We start from the raw sequence: 15,387 nt of genomic DNA, 5'->3' as shown, positions 1-15,387 counted from the left end.
TAGTTTATTAGTTATTAATTAAATAATCTACAATACATAAAAGTTCAATTAAACAAACGTAGACTGTACAATTAAATAATTTCTTTATTTGCAATTTAAGACAGAATATGTCACGGCATTAATTACTTTGGACAAAAGCACAACTAAGGCACTGTTAATATAAATTATTTGTTAAACCTGAAGCAAAAATGTAATCTACAACAATACAAGCTAAGGCAATCGTCTCGAGGCTCCACCAGGTTTGTTGTTTTTTATGTCTGTCAAAGTCTGTTATCATTGACATTTGGATTGGAATGATGCGGCTGAAAGTTGGTCTTAAAGTATTAAAGTTTCCATCTGAATTGCTCAGACATGCATTGAATAAACCTGGCATATATTATATATCTTTTGACATGAAATAGTTTGGACAAACACAGGTTTTACCAATGACATTAATGAGTGTTTTCTTTTCTTTTTTTTTCTTTTTTAAGTTAAGGTCCTTTTGTTGGTAGGTCACATTAAATACTTGACACTTTATCATGTGGAAGCTGTTTTTTCCTTTGCTAAACAACAAATCTAATGGAGAAAAGGCTTTTGCACGGTGCTGTATTTCAAAACAGCTTCTTTTCCAAGATTTCACAAAGGCTTCACAAACAATCAAATGAAATATAAAGTCATTACCAGTAGTCTTTAAATTACAGTTAGGTTGGGAAAAATAACAATAAAAAAAAAAGTCACTGAGGTCAGCAAAGGTCCAACAGCATTCAGCAATAACATTCATGTTGGCACAGAAGGCACTTTCTAGGTAATAGAGCAATTATTGTTGTGGGGAATAAAATCCACTATGTCTCACCAAAGATGGCACAAAGGTAACTTTTAGCTCACACACTCAAAATCAGCTCATGAGAAGGTAAAGGTGGATTCATTCTGACACTAACAAATGAAGAAAAAAAAAACAGATGGAGGATTTAGGTTGGAAAAAAAGAAACCTATGCAACAATGTTTGAATCTGCCTGACAAATACCTTCAAAGTAAAAGGTCCATGCATACTAAATGGCACAAAGGAAACTAGGAGGCACTGAGGGACTGAGGAGTGGTGTTAGGAGAGCTTCATTCAGACAGGGGCACAGAAATCATTGGACCTTTGGGGTCATCGAATCGATCCATGGTGTTTAGCTGCATGATCATGTGCAGACCATACACGAAAATGAAAAGCATGAGCAGTGAAGTCAGCAGCCCCATCCAAATTCCTGGGGTGAAGAAGCCTGCACAGTCACTGGCATAAGAGAAATTGGTTCCATTCGGCAAATTGAAGCCCTGAATCTGTATTGTACAGAAAAAAACATTTGAAACATCAAGTTAACAAGAGAAAGCAAATGATCAATTATTTAAAAAAATAATGCATGATTATAAGGTTGCAAAACAGAGAAGGCAACATAATTGTTGTACCTGGAAATCAATAAAATTCAGCCTCCACTGGGATGCATTTTTGCTGGTGTCCTCTGGCATGAGCAAAGCTCCTTGGAAGTTGTTGACAGATTGGCAGCGGAAGGAATATTCTGCCGGGGCGTAGATACTGCGTCGACCAATGAAAGTTGCAGTTTGACCACTGAACTGCAGCTGCACAGAGTCCAAGGTGGACCAGTTCCGCGCAGACACAGAATAGAAGCGCTGACTCATGGCAAAGCTGGCGTCGAAGACATGACAAATGAAATAAAAATACATTTCATAATAAAAATAAATAATGCATGTTTATTAAGAGCAGCATCATCTTGTGTACAACAAGTATAAAAATAAACAGATGGATCTAGAACACGCGTGTTTCTTTTTGTCTCTATCGCTGTGTATTTCCATCTAAATGCGTGCGTGTGATACAAATACTTAATATGAGAAAAAGTATTACGAATTGAAGCCACGTTTTGAGGAGCCTTAAACGACCCCATGTTTTTGACTAAACACAAATTGTTGTCAGGGCTAGAAGGGGCCACTGCACCGGATGTTGGCATTAAGACTGGAAGCAGGGAAACAGCTTTGCTCTCTCCACAGGTACAACCTTCCTGTGGCTCCAAAAGTCCAATATTACAATGTAGTTGGTTGTTTGTTTAAAATGTACTAAGCTAATTAAAATAAAGAAATAAATAACACTATGTGGTTATGAACAGGTATATTTCTTTGCCTTTGCAAGGTATTGGCTTACCTTAGTGTATGGCCTGATGGATAACTGAGGACAAGTCTAAAGAAAGAAAAGACCATATTTACATTCATTAGACTGAGGTTTTCTTGTCGATGATTACAGAAATTTTGGGTTTTTTGTTTTTTTTTTCAACACAAAGACAAACCATCTTACAGTGAGTTACTGCGGTTACACATGGAATCTTTCAAGTCAGGTGTTTGAGTAGCAAGGTCGGTCCAGGCTGGGGTGGTCGAGACGCTGATGTTGAGATTCTGAGCCCAAAGCATGATGCAAGGGTTACCAGTTTCACCATACATGATGGGCGGTTTGACATCAGCCGCGGCGGCCTGGAGTAAGGACCGGCCCACAGACTGCTCAGAGACAAACGACTCGGAAATCACCTGCAGAGATAAAGTTTATATTAAAACGTTGGGTTTGTTTGACGATGACAGAAATGATTAGAAACAAATATATATATATATATATATATATATATATATATACACACACTGTATATAAAATATAAATACTCGTGATGGCTGGAGTCCTGTGTATACTGCAGTGTATGGAATATTTTTGGCTTTCAAGACACCGAGGACTTTCCCGATAATCTCATCTGTTGAATTAAAGAAAAAACAAACACTTGAATTACACACTGTACATATAAAAATGGCCACATCAGGTATTATAATTCAATCCTGAGTCTGTAATTTTTTATGTTATTTGTTGTAAGCATCTTCACGTCCAGATAACCATTAATACATTAAATTGTGTTATGTTGTTGAAGTGTTGGAAAAGTTGCCGTATAGACAGCTATGCTATAACTAAATCATTTCGGAATCACCTGTAAAAACACTAAATACCTCATCATGGATCAAGGATGCAGGCAGGGCGATGAGTGACACATAAGTCAATCAATCTGATTTGAACAAAATGATTAGTTGTGTTGTGTTCATTTATGTTGTGTGATAACTACAGCCTTTTTCCCAATCATTTGTGTGTGATGGTTATTAGGACATGAAGGAGACTTCAAAAAATAAGATTAAAAGGTTTTCTAGACATGCGTTACAGACTATAGGTTTTAAACTTACCATTCCTGTGCAGGTCCTCTTTGCAAGACTTGAGTGAGCTATTTAATGATAAAATAAAAAAGTGAATTCTCTTTATGTGAAACTAAAATTAAAATATGATACTTGCATCCACAGATGTACATAACAAAACTCACCGAGTACAATATGGAAGATTGATGAGAAATAGATTACTGATAGATGTGTTGACGGTCAAACCAGACAGAGTGTCTGCATCTACAAGCACAGGTGAGACACCAAGCTTCTCCTGCAACAGAGCTGGGACGGCAGAGGAGCTCGACCACTCCAAGGCTGGAATTGTCACCGACGACGAAGACTGAAGTGCAGCCTGAGTGAAATAAGACGTCATCTTAGTAGACTCATAAATGCATCGTCTTTATCAAGGACTACGGTACTTGTAAACACCTACCTTAAGATTTTCAAAAGCACCATCACGTTCATTTCCAAACACACCACCAAAGACTGTAAAGTCATCTTTGCTTAGCTAAAAAACACACAAAACCCTTGTATTAGTAGTGGAAACAAAACAGTGCATTGTGAATAATGCAAATGCGTAAACATAGAATCAGTGAGGAACAGGAATGGTCAATCAAAGAGAACAAACTTGAGAAGTAAATGTGTAAGAGAGGAACTGGGAAATAGGAAGTAATGCCAAACCAGAACAAGAAGACTTTACAACACAATGTCTCATGGAACTGCAGAGTAACTACACATGACTCATTAATGTAAGAACTTACATCCAATAGATGAACAAAGAAATATGAAATATGTGGTTCAATATCCCTCAAACACTTGTCAGCTGCCAAACTGCTTAATGACTATACTGTAACTGTGTCGACTGCTTTTCCATGTTTCAGAGACTGACCTTGTCCTGCAGAAAAAGCAGCACAGTGTGGGGACCAGAGGCAAAGGCAGTGGTGAGGTAGGCACTCAACTGGTCATAGGACGTGATGTGACCAGCTGCAGAGGAGGCAGGTGATGGTAGGCTGAATCAGACACAAATATTTGTCATTATCTTATACATGTTTTTTCTTACAGTTTCCTTTAAAACATCACCAAAACACACATGCAGTTGTCACCATACTCGCTAAACGAGCATAATATTTTTTTTGAATATAATTCATATTACACTCCATCTCAAACACAGTAGAGAAATGGAACATCGTCTGCAACCATAAAATGGTGGTGTCACTGCAAATAAGAAGTAACTACAGTAGCGCCTACATCCCCATCTCATGACGATATAAATAAAACCAATACAGAAAATTTTAAAAACACCATTTATTTCCTTGTTTTTCTATTTCTACTGCCTCAAATTAACTGTATATACTTCTGACAAAATATTGTTACGATAGTAGCATTTATGTTACAGTACATTTCTTCCCAAAGCAATTCGTGCACTCTATACCACTTCTGAATTACTATAACTATATATACGGTTTTCTTTTTCTACTTAAAGTTAAATAAAGTTTGGTGGGGTGAGTCACCTAGCCGCAGCTAAAAGTGTTAGCATTAGCACCGGGCTATAGGGTGACTATTGTTAAGCTTCGCTGTACAAAACAGGAACGAAAAGTGGAAAATTACCTGTCGGTGGACCAGAGGAGAAGTGGCACTTGAGCAGTGGCGCTCCCTGTAGCGAAAAGTTCGAAGAAAAGTACAAAAAAAGACGTTAATCGCACGTTATTCGAGTCCTTCCTTGGTCCAGCCATGGCTGTTGACGAGCGTTTCCGCAAAGCTGTGTTCACGTGACTCGGACCAGCTGACAGTCATGTGCCGTGTGGATGAAGAACGAAAGCGCTTCTTCCTGCTGCAGATCCTCCTCCTCCTCCTCCTCCTCCTCCTGCTGCTGCTCCTCCTGCTGCTGTGTTGTCACTCTGTACTTGTCATTAAGTCCAGCGGGTGAAAGTGAGCTCTCCTTTTTCTAACAAAAGTATTTCACACAGTAGTGCAGGCCAGTGGCGTGAACAAGGGGGGGGCAGAGAGGGCAATCAGCCTAATGGACAAACACGCTATATGCAGTAAAGTACCCCTGAGAGTGCTAAAAACATGAAAAAGTGCCCTACTTGCTGTCATTCATTTGTGGCCTTAAATTTAAAAGCATAATATAAATGTAAAAACAAGTATTGTTTTGAAAGAAGTGCCTTTCTAGTGGAGAAAAGTGATAAAATAATTTAATCCAACAATCACAAACAGGTAGGAAAAATTTAATTTTATTAAATATGTGTAAGAAACAAAAAACAATATGAAAACAAAATAAACTACAATAGCTTCGCCATAAGCAATATATATAAGTAAAACAGTGCACTTAGGGAAGACAGTGTTTTAATTTGCAGTATGCAGAGCAGGGTTTGGTACAGTATGGTACGGTTGGTCATGCTTGGGTTTTCAACTGAGAACAGTACCTTTACTTTGTAGGCGGGGGTTCTGCTTGATTTGTGGCTGTTTGTCACAAGGGAGTGACGCGATACTGTACCATTACCGCAAGGGAAAAGTGCCAAAAATGGAACGGTTGGGGCAGGTTATTTTGGTACTATTCCTGATGGAAACGCATAAAAATACATACAGTATCGAACCAAACCATTCCATTAGATGCCCTTGCAACTTTGTTTTCTATGGGTGCCCTTCCAATCAAAAAGGGTGATGTTATGAAGTTACCTATACTACGAAAGAGTATTAGGGCCAGCCAAAAAAAAAAAAATCTGGCACAAGAAAAAAAAAAAAAGTCAGGAAAAATAAAAAATAAAAAAATAAAATCTGGCACAAGAAAAAAAAAAGTCAGGCAAAAAAAAAAAAATCTGGCACAAGAAAAAAAAAAAAAGTCAGGAAAAAAATAATAAGAAGAAAAAATCTGACACAAGAAAAAAAAAAGTCAGGCAAAAAAAAAAAAAGAAAAAGCCAGGCGTAAAAAAAAGGCTTGACCACAAAGTGACAAGCAACTGACGGCTCCATGACAGCAGCCGGCTGGACGTGGAGTGTGAAGGTGATTTTCTGAAGTGTTGAAACTGTATTCGGCTTTACGTTATTGATATGATATGTTGCTGTCATGGAGCCATCAGTTGCTTGTCGCTTTGTTGTGGTACGTGGTCAAGCCTCTGCAGTTTTGTTTTTGGGTTTTTTTCTTGTGCCAGATTTTTTTTTTTTTTGCTGGCCCTAATACTCCTTCGTACTATACTGCCCCTACATAGCATAATATTGACATGTCTGCCATAAGCGTAGCATATTTTCTGCCCCGTTCTTCCAAATGTCTGTTAATTATGATGTATTTACAGATATTAAATATTTTCCCAATATGCATGTTTTATCTCGTTAGCATTAGGATTGAAATGATTTGACTGAATGTTGGTCTTGTATATTATGAAATGTTCCATCTGAAGGTGGACGAAGGCTTTTGCAGGTTGTGATAAACAGAGGAGTCATCTGCTCTGCTCTGCTCATCCCTCTCTTTCCCAAGCATGTCAGGAAATGAGTGGCCTTTGTGAACCAACAAGGACGTAGTTCTTCTTTGTTTGCCTATGCTTTGGCTTCAAAAACACATAATGCATGCTCTGGTTTGTCCATTCAGGCTGCTGTAGAAACATGGTGGCATCCATCAGTCACAGGCCTTAACTTAAAATAAATCAAATTCTTATCATTCATTTCAGTAAGTAATTCCTTAAATAAATACTGAGGGTTATGTCAGGCCTTAATTTCTTTCTGTGTCTCTGATCAAAGGACATGTAAAGAGAGCGTTTGAGACAGAAATTATGTTCTTTCTTCTTGTTGTATAATATTATCACTGTGTATATGAATGGTGCATATGTTGAATAGTCAAAATGTGTTTCATATTTTTACTCACTGAAAACAAAGTATACTGGCAAAGTATCCCCCAACCTTTTGATCTCCATTGTACAGTTTCATTATTTATTCAGTTTTTCAATATGACAGTAAACTCAAATAAGGCTGTGACTAATATTTGATTCCATTACTGATTTATGGTTCAGAGACCTGGAGGAAAACTGAAATAATGCAGCAGAAGATTTGTAAAAGAGCCAGATGTCCAGAGATCGAGAGATCACCAGGCTGTGACCTGGAATCTGTGAGGGCAAGGAAGAGGAGATGACCCAGGAACAGCTACATTCAAGACACTGAGGTGGAAGTGAGGAAAAAGGGAGCCAGCTGGACAGAAGCAGAAAGGTCAGCAAAGAGTCAAATTACCCAAGTCATTAATGGCCTTCGTCTGAATAAGTAAGTAAGGAAGGAAGTGTAGTAATGATCATACTGAACTGAGCTGTTATTTGTTTCCTTTACTAATTTTAACTTTTCTCTGATATCAACAGGATAAACCCCAATGTTAGTTAAATGACTAACATTTATGATGCAGAACACTTTACAAGCTACATCCAGCAAATGTTGATCAAAATAACGGCTCAATCATCTATCACTGCTTCTGTCACATCAAGATTGGGTGGCGAAAAAACGACCACAAGGTAAATATTAACAGGAGGACTCGATTTTGACACATACAGTGTCCACAAGGATGGATGACATGTCTGATACTTAATGTGCCATTAACAGTCATGTGACGACATCATGCTGCTGAACTTTACTCTCACTGACTGAATGACAGGTCACACCTGGTAACTGTCCGTGGTGCTGATACTCCCCCAAAAATTAGAATTTTCTTCCATGTGCATCATCATTATCCGTGTAAAACAATCACATACACTGTTAAATAAACACACACAACAACAAAATGAAATGTTAAGTTTTCAGCGTGTTGTCATTGACTGAGGAGTGTTTTTTTATGTGTGCGTGTCGGCGAAGAACAGCGACTGTGGAGGCGGAGGGATACCACGAACCACGTCTAACAAACGCTGCGCCTACAACAGGAACAAAGACGTGGACACTGTGTATTTCGTCAAAAACAAACTAACTAAAACTATAAAATGAATCCTAACCCGTGCATAACCGCTGTACGCAGCCGCTTCACGGCGAGGTTTCCTGTTACAGACAGCTTCTGGGTTTGGCTCCATTGTGTGGACAGAGATAATAAGGAGGAGGCGGGGGATGCGCACTAACTCCCGACGCGCAGGCACACAGTTCCAGAGTGCTTCATGAACAGGGCCATCTTTGGTCGTCCTCGCCGGTGACAGTGTGGACAGTATTTTCCACTGGTCATTTTTGCCTCATGGTTAATAAATAATATCACACATTTGAACGGAGCCGCTTGCAGCACTCGGGCAGAGGACGGGAGTGAATTCCCCGGTTTGTGGACGCACCGGCTCTTTCGTTCTGTCTTTCGATATCCTTCATTTCTCCAGGCGTAAAGAGGGCGAGGAAGGGAGAGGCGCTGCTGAGACAACATGGATGAGGAATATGATGTGATCGTTCTGGGCACCGGACTCACAGTAAGAAGTCGAGCTTCGTTGAATTGTTGCAGATTGACTCAAATAATGATTGTTAGTCGACAGAGCGCGGGGCCGTTTTCCTCATCCGCAAAACCCACAAGAGAAAGTGCAGCTCCTGCATCCCCAGTGCGCCTGTGACGTTACAAAAAAATATGTAAAACGAGATGCACTTCCTTCTTTAGATATATGTGGAAGGAAATTGTGTTCCAGGTGTCTTGATTTGTAGTAATAATTTTTTTTTTATATATATGTTTAATGCTCACGAGCGGCTATAGGCGTTGTTTTACAGGCTGCAACATCTTTTAGGCGTAACCCCACAGTGTGTCATGGTCCTCTGGTAATAGCCAGGCCTTCATCCTGAGGTTAGCGCAGGCCTGAGCACGGCTTGTATTCAATGACTGAGATGCACTTGTCTCTGCCTGTGCGACAACACCATCTTAGATCATATCCACTGTCATATTTACCTGTTTCTCTTGTCATTTCTGCAGGTTTTTTAAAAAAACAACAAAACAATATCTACTTGTTTTTTTGTCAACTCACAGTCATGACAGTTTTTCATAACACTAACGTTGCTGTTAAACTATTATAATTATTATAATTCTTGTTATTATGTAATAATGATTGTATTATCATAACGGTAGATCCGTGGATGGAACGTCTTTTGACGCATGCGCGCGCCCTGCCTTCTGTCAGTGTCCACCACCCTGCAGCCTTCTGTCAAAACCCAACTTGAATCATGTACAACTAGCTGCGGTTAATGCAGTCTGATAAAGTCCTGTTCAATGTCAACATTTAATAAGGTCTAATAATTATATAACATTTTCCACGAGTCAACCAGACTTCTAGAATAGTTCCAGCAATTTCCAGTTACAAGAAAAGATTCAACATAGCTGGTTTTGCCCCATGCTCAAGGAGACATCAGCACATGAACTACAGGAGCTGGTGATTGAACTAGAATAATATTTTTTATTGTTATTATTAATAATAATAATAATAATAATAATAATAATAATAATAATCATAATAATAAGAATAATAATATTGAGGATTTAACCTGACTACTGTGGTAGTGAATACAAATACTCTCATGATACCACATTGCTGTATTTATTGATTCCCCTGTGGTAGGATTTTCTTTTTTTTTTTTAAACTGACAGTTTAACATTTGTTGCTGGGTGAACAAATAACAAGAGCCTCCTCGATGCACTTGATCAGACCACATTCAGTCTGATTATGGTGCAGTGAAACACAGCAAAGGCATCAACAACGCTTATCTGTCTCGTTTGGATCTCTTCATTTGTTTTTTTAAGACATGTTTAGTACAGCTGTCCTCCCACTCAAAACCACAAAGATTAAAATCTTGCCTTTGCCAACATTTTATAACTCTCTAAAATGTTAGATACAGTATGAACAATACAGTCCTGCAATAAAACCCATCAGGTCATCATTATACGTATGTGCATAGAAACACCATAAATAGAGTTGAAAGCAGTGTTTATTAATGCTCAAACCTATGTTAAATCATGAAGTAATGTTTTTTTTTGATCATTTTGCTGTAATTGTGACTTTGATAACAATAATATTGAGTATTTAACCTTGTTTTATGCAGGAATGCATTCTGTCGGGGATCATGTCTGTGAATGGGAAAAAGGTTCTGCACATGGACAGGAACCCATACTACGGTGGGGAGAGCTCTTCCATCACCCCCCTGGAAGAGGTAAAGGGCTCCTGGGATCTATAAAACCAATCAATATTGTTAATGTCCTGCACTACATCCCATTTTACATCCAGTGCCATCTGCTGCTGTTCTGCCGTCTTCATTTATCTTTACAATGCTCCAGACACGGGTAGCGTCATGGATTTCAGTCTGTCTGTCTGTCTGTCTGTCTGTCTGTCTGTCCTCTTCCACAGCTGTACAAGCGCTTCAATCTAGGAGACAGTTCACCTGAGTCAATGGGCAGAGGAAGAGACTGGAACGTCGACCTCATCCCCAAGTTCCTCATGGCCAATGGTCAGTCTCACATCACGTACTTTGCATTAATAACCTTCAATGACCTTATTGTGTTTCATGGAGATAGACAAGAAGGATCTAATGATCAATAAGGTGTAAAAATAAGGACTTAACTCATCAGGCTGCAGGTTGGTGATGTACGTTTGTGTGTGATTATAGGTCAGCTTGTGAAGATGCTGCTATATACAGAAGTGACACGGTACCTTGACTTTAAAGTAGTGGAGGGAAGCTTTGTCTACAAAGGTGGAAAGATCTACAAGGTGCCATCAACTGAGACCGAGGCCCTAGCTTCAAGTAAGCCACGCAGATATTTCTCATGACAATTTGTGAGCAAAGACATGAGGATAATTAAAATAAGAATCTAATGTTCAAGGCAGAGTTTCACAGTGAAGCGTGAAATTGTTTGGATTTCCAGATCTGATGGGGATGTTCGAAAAGCGAAGGTTTCGTAAGTTCCTAGTCTTTGTGGCCAATTTCGATGAGAAGGACCCCAAGACCTTCGAAGGCGTGGACCCCAAAACCACAACCATGAGAGATGTTTACAAGAAGTTTGACCTTGGCCAGGATGTCATTGACTTCACGGGCCACGCCCTGGCCCTCTACAGGACAGATGAGTAAGAACAACAAAGGAGAAGTGCATAACCAATTCTCAATTCATTAATGGGTAGACATTTCAGTAGCTCTATTAGTTTAAGAGCTTTAATGTAGTTACTGACCACCTAATGTGTGGTACAACCTCTATTCTATTTTTATTTCTTCTCAATTAGCTACCTTGATGCTCCCTGTTTGGATACAATCAACCGTATCAAGCTCTACAGTGAGTCACTGGCACGATATGGGAAGAGCCCCTACCTTTACCCCCTGTATGGTCTGGGAGAACTGCCACAGGGCTTTGCCAGGTATGTTAATGTATTTAATAGTAAAACTAAAATATAATACCACTGATTGATTGATTTAATTAGTTTCTTGTCATCCATAGGTTGAGTGCGATCTATGGAGGAACCTACATGTTAAACAAACCAGTGGATGAGATAGTGATGGAAGGTGGACGTGTGATTGGAGTGAAGTCTGAGGGCGAGGTACATCCACACTGTTTTTGTTTGTTTTTTTTGTTAATTGTTGTGCTACAGTAATAATTCAGTTAAAAACAAAGAGTGGATTTGCAGTTTGTTCACCCCTCGTCTCTTTAATGCCGCAGGTGGCACGTTGTAAACAGGTCATCTGCGACCCCAGCTACATCCAGGATCGTGTCCGCAAGGCAGGTCAGGTGATCCGTGTGATCTGCATCCTCAGCCACCCCATCAAAAACACTAATGACGCCAACTCTTGCCAGATCATCATCCCTCAAAATCAGGTCAACCGCAACTCAGGTGAGAAACGGGTGTAGCTTTTCAGAAAATGTGCTTCATTAATACTGGATCAAAATATCATTAAGTTATGTTCTTGAAAAACAACAACACAATAATACAATTCACAAAGAATTGCCTTAATTATGTGGATTTTAGGCTCTGGCAACACACGAGATAAAGAAAACATGCATATTATGCATCAAAAACTACATTTTGATGGGTTTTAAGGGTCATTTAATAATTAGTATGTGGAACCAGTTAAAATTGTGGTTCATTTTCATATCTCTGCATTTCCAAATGCATATAAATGATATAAATATCATCCAGATGCATGAATAAACAGCTGATTGCTAATATCTTCAGACTTTAGAGAGAGGAAATGATCAAAAACTGCTGTGGTTTGTCTCCTTTCATTAACCCTTGTGTCACTTCTCTAGACATCTACGTGTGCATGATCTCCTATGCTCACAATGTGGCAGCCCAGGGTAAATACACCGCCATTATCAGCACCACAGTGGAGACCAGTGACCCCGAGGCTGAGATCGAACCAGCTCTGGAGCTGCTGGAGCCCATTGACCAAAAGTCAGTTCACCATTTATTTAAAAAAAATAAATAAATGATGTTATACAAGCCGTGATAAGTAATGTTTGGTTCTTGTTTTTCTTAACAGGTTTGTGGCTATTAGTGACCTTTATGAGCCTATAGATGATGGTACTGAAAGTCAGGTAAGATTTGTCTCAACTGGTTTTTGTCTGAAAATAGTTACTATATGAGTGAAAGTCATGGTCAAACTCATAAGGTATGAGTTTTAGGATACATTACTTGAACACAAAGTTGAATATTGTACCAGAGCAACACACAGAGCCACTGATTTTGCTGTAGATCCTTATTCCCTCTTCTTCTTTTTTTTTTTATCTCATCCAGATTTTCACCTCAAGGTCCTACGATGCCACCACTCATTTTGAGACGACTTGCAATGACATCAAGGACATCTACAAATGTATGACTGGCAGCGACTTTGACTTTGAGAACATGAAACGCAAACAGAACGATGTGTTTGGGGAAGATGAGCAGTAAGGGGTAGGGGGGCTTCTTGGGAGAGGGCAGTAGTGGGAGAGGAGATGGGGCAAAAGAAAAAGGGGGTGAAACAGGTGGCAGAGCCTGGTGCAGGGGTGTTACTGTCAAGCAGTGCTTTAAAAACAAAAACGGGTGGGGTAAAATTAAAAAAAAAGAAAAAAAAAAGTGGAAAGGGTGTGTTCTGGGCTTCGGCTGTCCTCAGCCATTTGCCTCCTTTTCTCTGTGTCCCTCTCTCTCTTCACACACATTCAAACACATAAAGCTCACAGACACACACACACACACTGTTCAAATACTCACAACTCTGTATCTCTGTCACTGAAAAGCAGGGTTGATATGGTCTCTCATTCCATTGTAGAATTTACAGTATAACCATGTCTTAACTATTATAATTAGAGGTGAATTTGTTACATGTTGTTGGCCATTTTCAAAGCATTTCATTCTTTTCGGTAACGTCTTACTCCTCTTATCAGAGGCTGTGGCAGAAGGAAAGTGTGAAGTGTGAGCTCCGACGTGACGAGCTCCGTCATGGCTTAGTGTAGAATCCTCTGGAAAGGTCACCTCCAGTTGACATGCATGCATCTTTTACACATGGTAGTATTGTACATAGACTCAAATGACACTGCGATATGAAGGCTGGACCATTCCACGCATCGCTCCTGTCAACCCTGCTTTCACTTTTCTCTTTCTTGGTCTTTTACCTGTGTCACTTCAATAGACGCTGCTCTTTTTTGGTAAAATCTGTTGGTTGGGCAAAAAAACAAACAAAAAAAAAAAAGTGACAAAAAGTTAAATATAAATGGGCTGTTCTGTCACATGATAGTGCTCACTTTGCTATGCTGTTGTGTTCCCTGTGCTATAGCAGGCAAGCTAACCGGTGGCTATTCATTTTAAACCGTTCCCTTTCCTCCACCATCACCTCTCCCAAAAAAACCTGTTCCTTTTGTTCACGTCGTCTTATGTCACTTTTGATTTTGAATAGTTTACTTTCTAACATCTTAAATTATTAAAAGAGATTTTATTTCTATATATATATATATACATATATATATATATGGTGCACATTTCACTGGCTGAAGTTATGAAGTTTACAGAGCTGAGGTTGAAACTGTGGTTTTCAAGTTACACATTAAAATAAAAGGGGAACTGCAAAGGATAAAGAAACATGAAGGGGTTCTATATGGATACAAGAGAGTGGTGACAACAAGCTGATTATAGCTTTGTACTGTACATGTTGAGCTGTGATGTGACGGGAGAGAAGAATGTATGTGGAGAAGGTTTTTTGATTGAAGATTTGCAGATAGAGACTGAAATTTCAGCTTATATTTGTAGTGAAAGCACCTGATCGTGTCTTGGTTGTTTCAACCCCCTGCCTACATTTAAAGACACGAGTCATTCCCACTAAAGACACTAAATCCTATGAAAAAGTTAATTAGAGTGAACAGTTGGAGTCTCCCATAAGTTAAAAACACATCACAAAGCAAAAGTGCAAAGCCACAGTTTCAAGTGCAGAAGAATGAAGTTAGATGTGATTATTTGGTTGTAGCCTTAATTCAGGATTTGGGCCCTTTTGAAATTATTATTATTTTTTTTTTAATTTTTTTTTTTAAATGGACTGCTTTGTTTTAACACACAGTTGCTGGCGTGTCAGTCTTGTGCCAAACATGGGGTTGCTATTCACAGCAAAACTTGCTGGCAAAGTGTAAGGTTCCGTTTGGTGGCGTATGGAGATCTGTGCAAACACTGGAGGGATATTGTTTTCCCTGCAGTGCACACACACACACACACACCCACCCATAGCCAGACAACAAACAATAAGAGGGTTTTATCTTTTTTCTTGTAAAAATACGGAAGCAGTTCCATCTCATTAATCCACCACAACCAATCCCTTGACTACTCTAAACCAAGTTGAACTGTTTGGGTTATGAATTATTTGTTATTATCTGTTTACTTGAATTTCACTGACGTATTGGTGAAGGTTTATGTCAAATTTATATGCTATGCTGTCCAGGTTTCCAATTTTAAAAACAATGCACACCGATATTATCTGGGTTTTTTAGTTTGTTATTTGCTGTGTTAATGTGTTTATGTTTACCTTAATTATTGATCATTCCAGTGTGGCATCATGGTTTGATGTGATTACTAGCACTCCTAAGAAACAGGTTTTGATGGAAGGATAACAGTGACACTTTGAGCTGAAGTCAAATACTTCACGGCTGTGTTCTCACAACACACTGTGTGTCTTTTAAAAACTGTGTTATTGGATAAAAACTGGAATACAGTTAATCGTTTGAACATTGGTCTATTTGAAACCCCCCACCCC

The 15,387-nt window shown here is 39.1% G+C and overlaps 2 protein-coding genes across 2 annotated transcripts; one reads left to right on the top strand and one right to left on the bottom strand.

Annotated features, from left to right (window-relative positions):
* Nucleotides 1-66: 66 nt before the first annotated feature.
* Nucleotides 67-5,017, bottom strand: atp6ap1b (ATPase H+ transporting accessory protein 1b). Its single transcript, XM_058644199.1, has 10 exons — nucleotides 4,825-5,017; nucleotides 4,106-4,226; nucleotides 3,650-3,724; nucleotides 3,378-3,568; nucleotides 3,244-3,281; nucleotides 2,683-2,768; nucleotides 2,327-2,553; nucleotides 2,177-2,212; nucleotides 1,429-1,666; nucleotides 67-1,302 (listed from the first exon to the last, which is right to left on the bottom strand). The coding sequence occupies exons 1-10, from the start codon at nucleotides 4,947-4,949 to the stop codon at nucleotides 1,090-1,092; spliced, it is 1,350 nt and encodes a 449-aa protein (XP_058500182.1). The 5' UTR covers nucleotides 4,950-5,017; the 3' UTR covers nucleotides 67-1,089.
* A 3,300-nt stretch (nucleotides 5,018-8,317) lies between these two features.
* On the top strand, nucleotides 8,318-14,133 carry gdi1 (GDP dissociation inhibitor 1). The gene is made up of 11 exons (XM_058642968.1): nucleotides 8,318-8,627; nucleotides 10,237-10,344; nucleotides 10,539-10,638; nucleotides 10,798-10,932; nucleotides 11,054-11,252; nucleotides 11,406-11,537; nucleotides 11,618-11,717; nucleotides 11,837-12,008; nucleotides 12,425-12,569; nucleotides 12,658-12,712; nucleotides 12,912-14,133. Exons 1-11 carry the CDS (start codon nucleotides 8,583-8,585, stop codon nucleotides 13,062-13,064), a joined length of 1,344 nt encoding a protein of 447 aa, XP_058498951.1. The 5' UTR covers nucleotides 8,318-8,582; the 3' UTR covers nucleotides 13,065-14,133.
* The last annotated feature ends 1,254 nt before the right edge of the window (nucleotides 14,134-15,387 follow it).

The sequence above is a fragment of the Solea solea genome, chromosome 11 (genome assembly GCF_958295425.1).
Source record: "Solea solea chromosome 11, fSolSol10.1, whole genome shotgun sequence".
Taxonomy (NCBI): domain Eukaryota; kingdom Metazoa; phylum Chordata; class Actinopteri; order Pleuronectiformes; family Soleidae; genus Solea; species Solea solea.
The sequence above is the reverse complement of the archived record's forward strand: the minus strand, read 5'-3'. Positions and strand labels throughout refer to the sequence as shown.

What these genes read in the sequence shown, in the direction of transcription:
- atp6ap1b (XM_058644199.1), bottom strand. Translation starts at nt 4,949, where the DNA reads ATGGCTGGACCAAGGAAGGACTCGAATAACGTGCGATTAACGTCTTTT. An exon ending in CTCCTCTGGTCCACCGACAG is followed by an intron (nt 4,227 to 4,824) that starts GTAATTTTCCAC and finishes TGTCTGATTCAG; the next exon opens with CCTACCATCACCTGCCTCCT. An exon ending in CAGGACTCCAGCCATCACGA is followed by an intron (nt 2,554 to 2,682) that starts GTATTTATATTT and finishes TTATCTCTGCAG; the next exon opens with GTGATTTCCGAGTCGTTTGT.
- gdi1 (XM_058642968.1), top strand. Translation starts at nt 8,583, where the DNA reads ATGGATGAGGAATATGATGTGATCGTTCTGGGCACCGGACTCACA. An exon ending in CTGCCACAGGGCTTTGCCAG is followed by an intron (nt 11,538 to 11,617) that starts GTATGTTAATGT and finishes TGTCATCCATAG; the next exon opens with GTTGAGTGCGATCTATGGAG. An exon ending in TCAGGTCAACCGCAACTCAG is followed by an intron (nt 12,009 to 12,424) that starts GTGAGAAACGGG and finishes TCACTTCTCTAG; the next exon opens with ACATCTACGTGTGCATGATC.